General features: G+C 48.4%; 1 protein-coding gene across 1 annotated transcript in view; it reads right to left on the bottom strand.

Moving 5' to 3' along the window:
• TRPV3 (transient receptor potential cation channel subfamily V member 3) overlaps positions 1 to 16,892 on the bottom strand; it is a 216,199-nt gene that overhangs the window by 21,663 nt on the left and 177,644 nt on the right. Inside the window, exons 30-31 of the mRNA XM_082247973.1 lie at positions 3,367 to 3,448; positions 2,823 to 3,094 (exon numbers count right to left, since the gene is read on the bottom strand). Of these exons, the coding sequence (XP_082104099.1) occupies positions 2,823 to 3,094; positions 3,367 to 3,448 (354 nt within the window). The remainder of the gene's footprint in view (positions 1 to 2,822; positions 3,095 to 3,366; positions 3,449 to 16,892) is intronic.

Genomic DNA, 16,892 nt, shown 5'->3' on the forward strand with positions numbered 1-16,892 from the left:
GCTGACAATTTTCCACCCAGCTCCTTTGATTTTTCAGTAAGGCCCCTTTCACACAGGCGGACCGTTCAGATCCGACTGTCCGTTTTTTTGGCGGATCTGAACGGTCCCCCTATGCATCTCTATGGGGCATCGGATGTCAGCAGAGACATGTCCGCTGACACCCGATCCGTCAAATCTGGACAGATCGAATGAGAACGGACCGATAGTCCGTTCCCATCCGATTCCCCCATAGAGATGTATGGGGCTGTGACAGCTGTGTCTCCGCACACAGCGTGGAGACACAGCTGTCATTCTCCTGCTCAGCGAGGATCGGCGGATCAATCCCCCACTGAGAAAAGCGGAGTCCGTTTGTCGGACACAGTGTGTGAAAGAAGCCTTAAAGTTGAAGTGGAAAATGGAATTCAGACAGCCATGTTTCCCTCATTTAGCCCTTGATTAGTTACTGAAGCTGGTCTTTGTAGCTAGCTCCAAATTATGCAAGAAGTCAGTGATTAAGCTACAAATGTTTGGAATGACTGCAACACAGACCTTTTAAGGCCCGTACACACGTGCAGATTGTCGGCCGAAAAGATTCGGCCGACGACCGATCGGCCGATTGTAGGCTTGTTAGTATGATGCTTCCGACAGCCGACAGCGCACTTTCGGCCGAACAGAATCTGTCGTGCAAGCATTAAAATTTTTGTTGGCCAACACCAGAACGGCCGATTGTTTGCCAGTCAGTAGAGATTTCGGCCGACAGACAGCAGATTTGCAAGACTGGGCATGCTCAGAAAAGAAAAAACACACGGAAAGTTAACCATCACATGACATCACTTCTGCAGTCGGCTGTTGTTGGCCGACAAAATTCGTGTGCAGTCTTTTGCACTTTTCAACAGACACGACAGCCCTCGGACAAAAGACGGCCGATCGTTCGGCCGACGATCGGTACGTGTGTACGGGGCTTTATTGACTGCAGTGTGCAGTATTTTTACCTGCAAAATTGGAAATACACTTAAGGGAAAACAACTATCAACACCTGAATTGCATTTTCTCTGCAATAGTTGGATGTGTTCTTAATAAAGAAACACAGAATGTATTATTAATGTATTTGATCAACAAAGAGAAGAATGTATTTAGATTTTAAGGAACCAATGGTAACAATGCCTGATGCAGTTTTGGAAGAGCCAGTAGCTCTAGCTGCAGAATGGTACAATTTTATTTTTTTACATATTTTGGTACCCAAATAAAAGTTGTTTTTTTTTCCCCAAGAATAAGATTTGATTTGGATTAATAAATAATTGACATCAAATTATGTGATTACATTGTTCTAGTCCCAATGGGTTGAGATTGCTTGATGTGTTACTTGAGATTCTCTTGTTGATGAGAGTGCTCGACATGCCCACCAGTTGCCCTAGTCGTGATGCAATGTGGTCACATGGCTGAACGCATTAACCACTTGCCGACCGAGTACGGTAATAGTACTGCGGCAAAGTGGTTCGTTATCGTCTGACGACGTAGTATTAACGTCGTCAGACACTCCCCCTTCTGGGCGGCGCTTGCGCGCCGCCGGAGGCTCGCTCCCGCTGTTTTCATTCACAGCGGGAGTCGGGCCAGGGGAGGAGCAGCGGCGATCGACGCTGCTCTGCCCCGATCGCCGGGGATCTAGTGTGGAGATCCGCCCGCCTGTGTAAACACAAGCGGGCGGATCTCCATAGTGACAGGGAGTGACAGATCGGACTGTTCAGCATAGCTGGACATCCGATCTGTCCATGACTCACTCAGTCACCTCCCCCCCTACACGTCAGTAAGCACCAGGCATACATTAACCCCTCCCTCTCCAATAAAATTAACCCCTTCCCTGCCAGTGTCATTTTTACAGTAACAGTGCATATATATAGCACTGATTACTGCAGTAATGTCACTGGTAACCCCAAAAGTGTCAAAAATGTCAGTCAAGGGTCCGATCTGTCCGCCGCAATGTCGCAGTCCCACAAAAAAAATCGCAGATCGCCGCCATTACGCATTAAAAAAAAAAACACCAAAAATGACAGAAATCTTTCCCTTTGTTAGTAAACGCAATAACTTTTGCGCAAACCAATCAAAATACGCTTATTGTGATTTTTTTTACCAAACATAGGTAGCAGAAAACAAATTGGCCAAAAATTTTTTAAAAAATTGGTTTTTACATCTTTTTTGGGGGGAATTTCATATAAAAAAATGTTAAAAATATTATTATTTTTTCAAAATAAACGCTCTTTTTTTGTTTATAGCGCAAAAAGTAAAAATCGCACAGGTGATCAAATACCACCAAAAGAAAGCTCTGTTTGTGGGAAAAAAAGGACGTAAATTTCGTTTGGGTACGGCGTCGCACGACCGCGCAATTGTCAGTTGAAGTCGCACAGTGCCGAATCGCAAAAAGTGGCCTGGACGGAAGACAGCAAAATCCTCCGGTGGTAAAGTGGTTAAAATGACAAAAAGGTACCAACAAACAGATTTAAAGCATTTTACACATAATGATTGACTATATTGTTTAACGGATTGTGGGGAGTGTATTGAACACAAGCCTTTTCTTTCACTTTACTGATAATAAAACACATAGCCTGAAACTGCTGTATGCAGTTTGGCATAAATGGCTCTATAATATTAGGCACCAATCGCACTGTACACCAGTGGTTCTTGATTTTGCTGTTGGGAGCTTAAAGGATTGATTGTATGGTTCCCTCCACTTCTTATTTTTGGGATATGTGATGGAATGAGACATGTAAATATGTCCTGTTTTAAGAAGGCTTTACTCTGCTATATATTTATCATTGTAAACGGACAAGATTGTTGTTTGTACCAACCTGAAGTCTCCAAATATTCTCACTGTCCTTTGAAATGTCGTCCACAGTCTGTCCCATTAACACAATCAGCATGTTTAGGAGAAGCACGAATGTTAGAATGACGTAGGTAATAAGAAGCAGCAGAAACAGGCCTGGGTATTTTGAATCTTGCTGCATCTCCAGGTCTCCTAATCCTATGGTGAGTTTAAACAGTTCCATAATTGCTCTTCTAAAGGAGTTATACCTCATGCAATCTGCATCATCAGGGCAGTGTTCGATTAATGAGGCAAGAGCTGAAAAGAAAACAATTTATATTCTTATTTAAACAGAACAAATTAATGATATCAAAAATTATTTTATAGGCAGCTTCTTTAATTTTTTTTTTGGAAGAGCATAGTTTCTTATTGTACAACCTAATGGTGTGCATAAAGAACTTCTCTCCATGCGAAATTCCATCTGGTAGAGGTAGCACCATAAGAGGTCATCACCATGCCCTTCCACCCTGCATTATGAATGTAGTTGCTGCTCCCCAATGGAATTTTGTGGCCAAAGACAGAGCACTTACCAACACCAAATCCACATAAGAACAGAACATACACGAGTAAAAATTTTAAGACATCATTCCAGAGGACCTGTAAAACAGAATATATATTGGTCATTTAAATTATAGTATGCTTCTTGTACAATTGTAGCTTTATTTATTATTTTTAAGAACAAACATCCTCCTATATTATTCTTCTGCAATCTGAGTTTAATGTGTTCATTTTAATACATATATATATATTATATATATATATATATATATATATATATATATATATATATATATATATATATATATATATACACACACAGGGCTTTTTTTCTCAGAGAAAAGGTGCTGGAACTCACCTTCCCCGCCCACATCCCCACCCCAACTCCGCCCACAACCCCACCTCAACTCCGCCCACAACCCCACCCCCAGCCACGCCTTCCTCAGAGGTGAAAATTAAGTGGTCGCCAAATAGCGGGTGTGATCAAGGCTTAGAACTGCGTAACGCAGAAGACGCAAGATTCAGAAGACTGAAGCACACATTACCCCCCTACCTGTACAAAAAAGCCCCCTCCCTGTACACATTACCCCCTCCCTGTACACATTACCCCCGCCTTGTACATACATCACCCTCCCTGTACACATTACCCCCCTCCCATTACATACAGCCCTCTCCCTGTACACATTACCCCCTCCCTGTACTTACAGCCCCCTCCCTATACACATTACCCCCTCCCTGTACATACAGCACCCTCCCTGTACACATTACCCCTGCCTTGTACATACATCACCCTCCCTGTACACATTACCCTCCTCCCATTACATACAGCCCCCTCCCTGTACACATTACCCCCTCCCTGTACTTACAGCCCCCTTCCTATACACATTACCCCCTCCCTGTACATACAGCACCCTCCCTGTACACATTACCCCCTCCCTGTACATACAGCACCCTCCCTGTACACATTACCCCCTCCCTGTACATACAGTACCCTCCCTGTACATACAGCCCCCTCCCTGTATACATTATCCCCTCCCTGTACACATTACCCCCTCCCTGTACATACAGCACCCTCCTTGTACATACAGCCCCCTCCCTGTATACATTATCCCCCTCCCTGTATACATTATCCCGTCCCTGTACACATTACCCCCTCCCTGTACACACAGCTCCCTCCCTGTACACATTACCCCCTCCCTGTATACACAGCTCCCTCCCTGTACACACAGCTCCCTCCCTGTACACATTACCCCCTCCCTGTACACATTACCCCCTCCCTGCACACATTACCCCCTCCCTGTACACACAGCTCCCTCCCTGTACACATTACCCCCTCCCTGTACACACAGCTCCCTCCCTGTACACATTACCCCCTCCCTGTACACAATACCCCCTCCCTGTACACATTACCCCCTCCCTGTACACACAGCTCCCTCCCTGTACACACAGCTCCCTCCCTGTACACACAGCTCCCTCCCTGTACACATTACCCCCTCCCTGTACATACAGCACCCTCCCTGTACACATTACCCCTGCCTTGTACATACATCACCCTCCCTGTACACATTACCCTCCTCCCATTACATACAGCCCCCTCCCTGTACACATTACCCCCTCCCTGTACTTACAGCCCCCTCCCTATACACATTACCCCCTCCCTGTACATACAGCACCCTCCCTGTACACATTACCCCCTCCCTGTACATACAGCACCCTCCCTGTACACATTACCCCCTCCCTGTACATACAGTACCCTCCCTGTACATACAGCCCCCTCCCTGTATACATTATCCCCTCCCTGTACACATTACCCCCTCCCTGTACATACAGCACCCTCCTTGTACATACAGCCCCCTCCCTGTATACATTATCCCCTCCCTGTATACATTATCCTGTCCCTGTACACATTACCCCCTCCCTGTACACACAGCTCCCTCCCTGTACACATTACCCCCTCCCTGTATACACAGCTCCCTCCCTGTACACACAGCTCCCTCCCTGTACACATTACCCCCTCCCTGTACACATTACCCCCTCCCTGCACACATTACCCCCTCCCTGTACACACAGCTCCCTCCCTGTACACATTACCCCCTCCCTGTACACACAGCTCCCTCCCTGTACACATTACCCCCTCCCTGTACACAATACCCCCTCCCTGTACACATTACCCCCTCCCTGTACACACAGCTCCCTCCCTGTACACACAGCTCCCTCCCTGTACACACAGCTCCCTCCCTGTACACATTACCCCCTCCCTGTACACACAGCTCCCTCCCTGTACACACAGCTCCCTCCCTGTACACATTACCCCCTCCCTGTACACACAGCTCCCTCCCTGTACACATTACCCCCTCCCTGTACACATTACCCCCTCCCTGTACACAAAGCTCCCTCCCTGTACACACAGCTCCCTCCCTGTACACACAGCTCCCTCCCTGTACACATTACCCCCTCCCTGTACACACAGATCCCTCCCTGTACACATTACCCCCTCCCTGTACACATTACCCCCTCCCTGTACACATTACCCCCTCCCTGTACACACAGCTCCCTCCCTGTACACACAGCTCCCTCCCTGTACACATTACCCCCTCCCTGTACACACAGCTCCCTCCCTGTACACACAGCTCCCTCCCTGTACACATTACCCCCTCCCTGTACACATTACCCCCTCCCTGTACACATTACCCCCTCCCTGTACACACAGCTCCCTCCCTGTACACACAGCTCCCTCCCTGTACACATTACCCCCTCCCTGTACATACAGCTCCCTCCCTGTACACACAGCTCCCTCCCTGTACACACAGCTCCCTCCCTGTACACATTACCCCCTCCCTGTACACACAGATCCCTCCCTGTACACATTACCCCCTCCCTGTACACATTACCCCCTCCCTGTACACACAGCTCCCTCCCTGTACACACAGCTCCCTCCCTGTACACATTACCCCCTCCCTGTACACATTACCCCCTCCCTGTACACATTACCCCCTCCCTGTACACACAGCTCCCTCCCTGTACACATTACCCCCTCCCTGTACATACAGCTCCCTCCCTGTACACACAGCTCCCTCCCTGTACACATTACCCCCTCCCTGTACACATTACCCCCTCCCTGTACACATTACCCCCTCCCTGTACACACAGCTCCCTCCCTGTACACATTACCCCCTCCCTGTACATACAGCTCCCTCCCTGTACACACAGCTCCCTCCCTGTACACATTACCCCCTCCCTGTACACACAGCTCCCTCCCTGTACACACAGCTCCCTCCCTGTACACATTACCCCCTCCCTGTACACATTACCCCCTCCCTGTACACATTACCCCCTTCTCTGTACATACAGTACCCTCCCTGTAAACACAGCCCCCTCTTGCACACATTATCCTCTTCCCTGTACACATTACTCCCCTCCATATTTGTTGTACACCATTCCCCCTCTTTTGTACATTACTTCCTCCCTGTACATACTTCCCCCTCCTTCATTCATTACCCCTATACACATTGGCCCCCATCCCCCTCCACATTATGCCACTTCTTCACAAAATCCCCCCCATTCTCCTTTACAATGCCTAATCCCCTTCACTAATTATTTATTAGCCCAGCAAGGGTTAAAGCTAATGCTGGCAGGGTGCTTTCTCCACTTGGTGGGGATTCTCACTTTCACAAAGCTATAAATCACCCACAGTGACAGTCTGCTCACATTCCTGACATCAGAGCTGTCCTGCTGACCTGTCCAGCTGCAACTTCCTTAGCACACATCCAAGGATGAGAAGGCTGATCCTCAGACACCCTCCAAAGTCAGGCAAGTGTTGGAGCAAGTCAGGGCAGCTGAGCTCACACTTACCTCTTGCTGAACTTGTCAGGGGACGTGCTCCCTTCAGCCATGCTGGAGGAGGTGGGTGGAGCCAAAACTGACTAGGCGCAGGGGAGGAAGAAGTTCCTCCTCCACTCGAATGCTTTTACTTCTCCTCGGCCTCATAACATGACGTCACTGGTTGCTAGACACAAAGCGGCAGGCTATTCTAGCAACCAGTGCTGGAGGCAGCAGAGAGGCCATCGGACAGTGCAGGACAGTGAAGCTGCTCATGATTTACAATATATATGTGAGTGACACAGCTTAGGCGCCCCCATCTGCAGCAGCCCTGGAATCTGGAGAGGACAGAGTTGCCAAAGGTTCCGGAACTGCGTTCTGCCGCGTTCCGGCAGAAAAAAAAGCCCTGTGTATATATATATATATATATTAAACAAGCAAAACATTTGGGGGAGCATACCCATGTATTTCTAAAGCTGGTGCAGCTATGAACCAAAAGACATGTATATTAAAAAAGAATAGCACACACATGCAAAAGAAATTACTACCAAATTTGAAGACAATCCATAAATAAAAATGGGGATTTAGTTCCACCATATGGCCATATCGTGCTCAAGCCCACCACTACGTCAAAGTACCCCATTATCAGTGGGTCCTACACTATCCATAAAAAAGAGATGAATCCAAGCATGTTGCTTGGTCCATAGCTGCACTGGCTTTAGATATACATGTTCAGGGTTTGCTCCCCCAATTTTTTGCTTGTTTATTATGTATTCGGTCTGACCAGACTTCTGAGGTTGAGCATCCCATCCCCCACACACACCTGTACTCTATCAGAGTCCACTATCAAGTAAATATAGGAGGAGTCCTTTGTAGTGCATTAGCACATCTATCCCAGCAAGGAGTGTTGTCTCCAAGGGTTAGAAAGGCTGGATTCATCTCTTTTTCATGGATAGTGTAGGACCCACTGATAATGGGGTACTTTGACGCAGTGGTGGGCTTGAGCACGATATGGCCATATGGTGGGACTAAATCCCCATTTTTATTTATGGATTGTCTCCATATTTAATAGTCATTTCTTTTGCATGGTTGCGCTATTCTTTTTTAATATATATATATATATAGTCACATAGTAGTTAAGGTTGAATAAAGACAATCCTCCATCCAGTTCAACCTGTGTAGGTGTGTGTGTGTCAGTGGCGATAATCATTTCCCATATCCCTGTACAGTATATTGTGTTCTTTGAGATGCACATCCAAGAGTCTTTTAAAAGAATCCATACTACCCGCTGATACCACCAATTGTGGAAGAGCGTTCCACATTCTTACCACCCTGACAGTGAAAAACCCCCTACGCAGTTTAAGGTTAAACCGCTTCTTCTCCAATCTGATTGTGTGGCCACGTGTCCTCTTACACTCCCTGAGACTAAATATTTTTTTTCCTAACCTGGGATCACAATTGAGGTATTTGTAAATTGCTATTATATTCCCTCTCAGGCGCCTCTTTTATTTAGTGCTTTTAGTCGCTCCTCGTAATTAAGGTCCTTCAATCCCTTAATTTGTTTTGTTGCCCTTCTTTTGGACTCTCTCCCGCTCCAGCACATCCCTTCTGAGGATTGGTGACCACAAAAGAATACTCCATATGTGGCCGGATCAGAGTTTTGAAAAAAGGCAGGTTTATAGTCTTATCTCTGGAGTATATCCCCTTTTTATGAATTCCAATATTCTGCTCGCTTTGGCAGCTGCCGCTTGACATTGCATGCTATTGCTCAGTCTGTCTTCTACTAGGACCCCCAGATCTTTCTACTTTTTCCTTGATTCCCCCAGTGGTTCCCCTCTAGTGAGTGAGTGCATTTAGGTTTTTAGCCCCCAAGTGCATTACCTTACACTTCTCCACATTAAACTTAATTTGCCATGTAGTTGCCCACTCCATTATATTGTTCAGGTCATTCTGTAAGATTTCTATATCCTGATGTGAAGTTATTGCCCTGCCTATTTTTGTGTTGTCCGCAAAAACTGACATTGAGCGATTTATCCCATTCTCTATATCATTTATGAATAAATTAAACAGAATAGGTCCCAGGACAGAACCTTGGGGTACCCCACTTACCACTCCAGACCAGTCTGAATAAACGTTATTTATCACTACCCTTTGGACGCGCCCCTGTAACCAGTATTCTATCCAGAAAAAAACCTTATAGTTGATGCCTGCAGCCCTTAGCTTGTAGACCTTAGCTTGTAGAGGCTCCTCCTCCTGTGTACATTGCTGCCAGGGAGCGGCCAATCGCGACCAGCGGCAATAGTTTGGAGATACGTGGGATGGGCATGGCTTGGGGGGCGGAGCCAGAAGGGAGCATGGGTTAGGGAGCAGAGAACTTTTCCCGATGGGAAGGTGCACAACATCCTTATCACAGTCAGTGTCAGACACACAGCATAGCAGTACCCACTCATCATAGACTGCAAGACGAAAGAGGCTCAGGCACCACTTTGCCAGCTGGTGAGTTGAGTTCTACTTTCATAGTAAATGTGAGTGGCTGGCCTGGCTTAATTGGTTTCTCTTATGTATGTTGTTCACTCAGCTCAGGGCAAGATCAATGCAATCACAGTGCCATCAGTGCAATTACAGTGCCCCATCAGTGCAAACACAGTGCCACCTGTGCCCCATCAGTGCAATGACAGTGCCACCTGTGCCCATCAGTGCAATCACAGTGCCTTCAGTGCCCCATCAGTGCAATCACAGTGCCCCGTCAGTGCAATCACAGTGCCATCCATGCCCCATCAGTGCAATCCCAGTGCCATCAGTGTCCCATCAGTGCGATCACAGTGAGTCATCACAGTGCCCCATCAATGTCAATATAGTGCCCCATCAGTGCAATCAGTGTTATCAGTGCCCCATCAGTGAAATCACAGTGCCCCATCAGTGCAATCACTGTGCCATCAGTGCCCCATCAGTGCAATCACTGTGCCATCGGTGCCCCATCAGTGCAATCACAGTGCCATCAGTGTCCCATCAGTGCAATCACAGTGAGTCACCACAGTGCCTCATCAATGTCAATACAGTGCCCCATCAGTGCAATCACAGTGCCCTTCAGTGCTATCACAGTGCCCCATCAGTGCCATCACAGTGCCACTACAGTGCCCCATCAGTGCAATCACAGTGCCCCTTAAGTGCTATCACAGTGCCATCACAGTGCCCCATCAGTGCCATCACAGCGTGCCATCACAGTGCCCTATCAGTGTCAATAAAGTGCCCCATCAATGTCAATACAGTCAGGGCCGGGACAAGGGGTGGGCAGGAGGGCCGGTTGCCCTGGGTGCAATGGTTTATTTGCAGGGATGGGGGGAAGCCTTGACCCTAAGGATGGGGGGGGGGGCGCAGTTTGGCATCCTTGCCCTGAGCGCTGGATAACCTTGTCCCGGCATTGAATACAGTGCCCCATCAGTGCAATCACAGTGCTACTACAATCAGTGCCCATCAGTACAATCAGTGCCATCAGTGCCCCATCAGTGCAATCACAGTGCAACATCAGTGCAATCACAGTGCCCCATCAGTGGCATCACAGTGCCCCATCACAGTGCTCCATCAATGCCATCACCAGTAAATCTGACTTCTAGTTTTAATTATCATAAAGGAAGATAATGGATGTAAGGGCCATTTGGTGGGTGTGATTTTTTTTTTTTGGGGGGGGGGCAGCATTTTATTCTTGGACCCAGGCAGCACAATGTATTGGGCCAGCCCTAAGTATCTCACAAAAGTGAGTACACCCCTCACATCTTTTCATGTGACAACACTGATGAAATGACACTTTGCTACAATGTAAAATAGTGAGCGTACAGCTTATATTCCTGTGCAAATTTGCTGTCCCATCAAAATAACTCAACACACAGCCATTAATGTCTAAACAAAAGTGAGTACACTCCTAAGTTAAATTGTCCAAATTAAGCCCAAAGTGTCAATATTTTGTGTGGCCACCATTGTTTTCCAGCACTGCCTTAACCCTCTTGGGCATGGAGTTCACCAGAGCTTCACAGGTTGCCACTTTAGTCCTCTTGCACTCCTCCATGAGGACATCACAGGGCTGGTGGATGTTAGAGACCTTGAGTTTCTCCACCTTCTGTTTGAGGATGCCCCACAGATGCTCAATAGGGTTTAGGTCTGGAGACATGCTTGGCCAGTCCATCACCTTTACCCTCAGCTTTTTTAGCAAGGCAGTGGTCATCTTTGATATGTGTTTGGGGTTGTTATCATGTTAGAATACTGCCCTGCAGCCCAGTCTCCGAAGGGAGGGGATCATGCTCTGTTTCAGTATGTCTCAGTACATGTTGACATTTATGGTTCCCTTAATGAACTGTAACTCCCCAGTGCCGGCAGCACTCATGCAGCCCCCGACCAGGGCCGGACTGGCCTACCGGGATACCGGGAAATTTCCCGGTGGGCCGCTTTAAGGGACGGCGCAGCCGCAGCGCAGCTTTAAGGGCCGGCGCAGCCGCAGCGCCGCTTTAAGCATTGGGGCGGTCCATCCGTCCGATAGTTACTCGTCAGCCGCACGGGGCGGCTGGCGCGGCGGGTGAAACTGACTGGCTGAGTGGCTGTGGCTGGAGGCTGAGCCTGCGACTGACTGCCGCGGGCGCGCCGACGCCAATGATGATCCCTCCCACTGAGTGTGCACACCACTGTCCCGACACAACACAGACTGAGAGTCTCAGACGAGACGTCACGCGCCGCGCCAGCAGCCAGCCAGCATGTGATCGCACTCAGTGTGGTGAGCCTGAGGTCAGTCAGTGCACTGCAGAGAGCCAGAGACTGTCACTGAAGAAGAGTGAACTTGAAGAAGAGTCTGAGAGAGAGTGAGACAGAGACTGTCACTGAAATGAGCGGATGCAGAGCAGATGAGACGGCCAGAAAGAGTAAATGGGCTGGGGGGGGGAGGGGACCTGACCTGGACCTGGACCTCATCCTCTTGCATTTGGGGGGGGGGGAGAATCAATCAGCATATTAGGGCCCCTACTGCTAACCCCCCCCATTAGGGGAATACAATGCTGGCCTGACTTGCCCCCCCTCATACAATGCTTATCTGCCGTGCCTTCCCTCCCCCTAATACAATGCTGATCCCCCCCCCAAATTTAGGAGGAGGGGCGGAAACAGCATTGTATTAGGGGGAGGGGGCCGGGGTGGGGGGGTCATCATTTTATTAAGGGGAGGGGGGTTAGCATTGTATTAGAAGGGGGGGAAAAGCATTGTATTAGGGGGAGGGGGTATCAGGATTGTATTGGGGGAGGGGGGCTAGCATTGTATTAGGAGGAGGGGAAAAGCATTTTATTAGGGGGAGGGGGCCGGGGGGGTCAGCAGTGTATTAGGAGGAGGGGGGATCAGCATTGTATTAGGGGGGGTCAGCAGTATATTAGGGGGGTGGGAGTGGGATCAGCAGTGCATTAGGGGGAGAGGGCCGGGGGATCAGCATTGTATTAGGGCCCCTAATACAATACTGTTCCCCCTGGCCCCCTAATACAATGCTGATCTCCCAAATGTAGGGGGAGGGGGGGAAACAGCATTATATTAACCACTTAAGCCCCGGAAGATTTTACCCCCTTCCTGACCAGGGCCTATTTTGCGATTCGGCACTGTGTGAATTTAACGGACAATTGCGCGGTCGTGCGACACTGTACCTAAAGGAATTTGACGTCCTTTTTTTCCCACAAACAGAGCTTTCTTTTGGTGGTATTTGATCACCTGTGAGATTTTTACTTTTTGTGCTATAAACAAAAAAAAGCGTCAATTTTGCAAAAATAACAATATTTTTCACATTTTTTTATATGAAATTCCCCCAAAAAAAGTAAAAATCAACATTTTTTAACATTTTGGGCCAATTTTTTTTTTTACCATATGTTTGGTAAAAAAAAAATTGCAAAAAGCGTATTTTGTGTGGTTTGCGCAAAAGTTATTGCGTTTACTAACAAAGGGAAAGATTTTTGTAATTTTTTTTTTAACGCGTAATGGCGGCGATCTGTGATTTTTTTTGCGGGACTGCAACATTGCGATGGACAGATCGGACCCTTGACTGACATTTTTGACACCCAGTGACATTTCTACAGCAATCAGTGCTATACATATGCACTGTTACTGTAAAATTACACTGGCAGTGAAGGGGTTAACTTTTTTGAAGAGGGAGGGGTTATGTGTATCCCTAGGGGCGTGATTATAACTGTGATTGGCTGTGGCTTGAGGTGTAGGAACAGTGATTAACGGTCCTACATAGTAGAACCGTATGATCACTGTTTCTACACAGGGGAGAATGACAGACGGCTTGTTTACATTAGCCGCCTGCCTTTCTCCCTCTGCACCCGACACGCGCGGGGGGGTCCGTGACCACGCGGGAGCGCGCCGCCGGCGGCGCGCGGGAGCTCCCTAGACCCTCACAGGCTATCGACGTAGCCCTACGTCACTCTGCCTGTGAGGGGCTGACCGCCGACGTAAATAGTCATGCAGCGGTCGGCAAGTGGTTAAAGGGAGGGGGCCGGGGGGTGAAATGTGCTTTAAAATGCATGATTTTACCTTTTTATGAACAAGAAATCAACGTTGTCCTGATATGACGACGCAATGCTATGGGGCTGGTATGTAATTTTTTCCAGGGCTGGTTTTCATACCCAGTCCGGCCCTGCCCCCGACCATGACACTCCCACCACCATACTTGACTTTAGGCAAGACACACTTGTCTTTGTACTCCTCACCACACACACTTGACACCATCTGAACCAAAAAAAGTTTATCTTGGTGTCATGGGACCACAGGACATGGTTCCAGTAATCCATGTCCTTAGTCTGCTTGTCGTCAGCAAACTGTTTGCAGGCTTTTTTTTTTTTTTACATCATCTTTAGAAGGACGACGAAGGATTCTTTTTGGGACGACAGCCATGCAGACCAATTTTATCCAGTCTGCGGCGTATGGTCTGAGCACTGACAGGCTGACCCCCCCCCCCCCCCACCCCAACCTCTGCAGCAATGCTGGCAGCACTCATACGTCCATTTCCCAAAGACAACCTTTGGATATGATGCTGAGCACGTGCACTCAACTTCTTTGGTCGACCATAGCGAGGCCTGTTCTGAGTAGAACCCAGGGGCGTACCTAGAGCATTTGGCACCCGGGGCGGATCCTATATCTGGCACCCCCCCCCCAGGCAACGAACATTGACGTGTCATGTGTAAAATGTATGGAGACCCCCTTTTACATTACACAGAACCCTTACCCCTGGACCCCTTTACATTACACAGCCCCCGTACCCCTGGACCCCTTTACATTACACAGCCCCTGTACCCCTGGACCCCTTTACGTTACACAGCCCCCTTACCCCTGGACCCCTTTACATTACACAGCCCCTGTACCCCTGGACCCCTTTACATTACACAGCCCCCTTACCCCTGGACCCCTTTACATTACACAGCCCCCTTACCTCTGGACCCCTTTACATTACACAGCCCCTGTACATTACACAGCCCCCTTACCCCTGGACCCCTTTACAATACACAGCCCCCTTACCCCTGGACCCCTTTACATTACACAGCCCCTGTACCCCTGGACCCCTTTACATTACACTGCCCCCTTACCCCTGGACCCCTTTACATTACACAGCCCCCTTACCCCTGGACCCCTTTACATTACACAGCCCCCTTACCCCTGGACCCCTTTACATTACACAGCCCCCTTACCCCTGGACCCCTTTACATTACACTGCCCCCTTACCCCTGGACCCCTTTACATTACACAGCCCCTGTACCCCTGGACCCCTTTACATTACACTGCCCCCTTACCCCTGGACCCCTTTACATTACACAGCCCCCCATTGGAACCCTTTACATTACACAGCCCCATCCCCCATACAACTCTTTACATTACACAGCCCCCCAATATAACCCCTTTACAATACAAAGCCCCCACCAATAGAACCCCTCTACAATAAATCCCCCCATAGAACCCCTATACAATACAAAGCCCCCCCCATAGAACCCCTATACAATACAAAGCCCCCCCCCCATAGAACCCCTATACAATACAAAGCCCCCCCCATACAACCCCTATACAATACAAAGCCACCCCCCCAAAAAAAGAACCCCTTTACAATACAAAGTCACCCCCCCCCTCAAAATAACCCCTTTACAATACAAAGCCCCCCCCCCTCAAAATAACCCCTTTACAATACAAAGCCCCCCTGCCCCCCCCTCAAAATAACCCCTTTACAATACAAAGCCCCCCCGCCCCCCCCCCCCTCAAAATAACCCCTTTACAATACAAAGCCCCCCCGCCCCCCTCAAAATAACCCCTTTTCAATACAAAGCCCCCCCCCCTCAAAATAACCCCTTTACAATACAAAGCCCCCCACCCCCCCCCTCAAAATAACCCCTTTACAATACAAAGCCCCCCCCCTCAAAATAACCCCTTTACAATACAAAGCCCCCCCGCCCCCCCCTCAAAATAACCCCTTTACAATACAAAGCCCCCCCGCCCCCCTCAAAATAACCCCTTTACAATACAAAGCCCCCCCCCTCAAAATAACCCCTTTACAATACAAAGCCCCCCCGCCCCCCCCTCAAAATAACCCCTTTACAATACAAAGCCCCCCCCCCTCAAAATAACCCCTTTACAATACAAAGCCCCCCCCCTACCTTTTTAGGAGGAGAGCGGAGGAGGAGGAACTGTTTAAAGCAGAGAGGATGTGAGAGACTCACTGTCACTCCCGAGCCCGGAATACACAGCGATCGGCTCCTCGGCGGGAACTGCAGAAGTTACTATGCTGGTTAATGAGCAGGTGATTGGTTGATAGGCGGTCCTAGCAACCAATCGCCTTCTCATTAACCAGCATAGTAAACTGTGGCATCGCCGATCGCTGTGTATTCAGGGCTCGGGAGTGACAGTGAGTCTCTCACATCCTCTCTGCTTTAAACAGTTCCTCCTCCGCGGTGGAAGCAGTCTGGCGGCCGGTCCCGGGTGTCACCCTGATCTTCCCTGACACACTGACACCCCCCTAATGTGTGGCACCCGGGGCGGACCGCCCCCCGCCCCCCCTATTGGTACGCCACTGGTAGAACCTGTCCTGTTAAACCGCTGTATGCTCTTGGCCACCATACAGCAGCTCAGTTTCAGGATCTTGGCAATCTTTTTATAGCCTAGGTCATCTTTATGTAGAGCAACAATTATTTTTTTCAGATCCTCAGAGAGTCTTTTGCCATGAGGGGCCATGTTGAACTTCCAGTGATCAGTATGAGAGAGTGAGAGTAAGAATGAGAGTGATAACACTAAATTTAACACACCTGCTCCCCATTCACACCTGACACCTTGTAACACTAACGAGTCACATGACACTAGGGAGGAAAAATGGATAATTGGACCCAATTTGGACCTTTTCACTTAGGGGCTGGCTCACTTTTGTTGCCAATGATTTAGACATTAATGGCTGTGTGTTGAGTTATTTTAAGGTGACAGCAAATTTACACTGTTATACAAGCTGTACACTCACTACTTTACATTGTAGCAAAGTGTCATTTCCTCAGTGTTCACATGAAAAGATATAAAAAAATATTTACAAAAATGTGAGGGGTGTACTCACTTTTGTGAGATACTGTATATATATATATATATATATATATATATATATATATATACAGGGCTTTTTTTCAGCGGGAACGTGGGGGAACGCAGTTCCGGCACCTCCAGTCTGAATGTATGCGATGGCAAAGGGATGCTGGGG

Source organism: Pelophylax lessonae (genome assembly GCF_965119305.1).
Source record: "Pelophylax lessonae genome assembly, chromosome: 2".
Classification (NCBI taxonomy): Eukaryota; Metazoa; Chordata; class Amphibia; order Anura; family Ranidae; genus Pelophylax; species Pelophylax lessonae.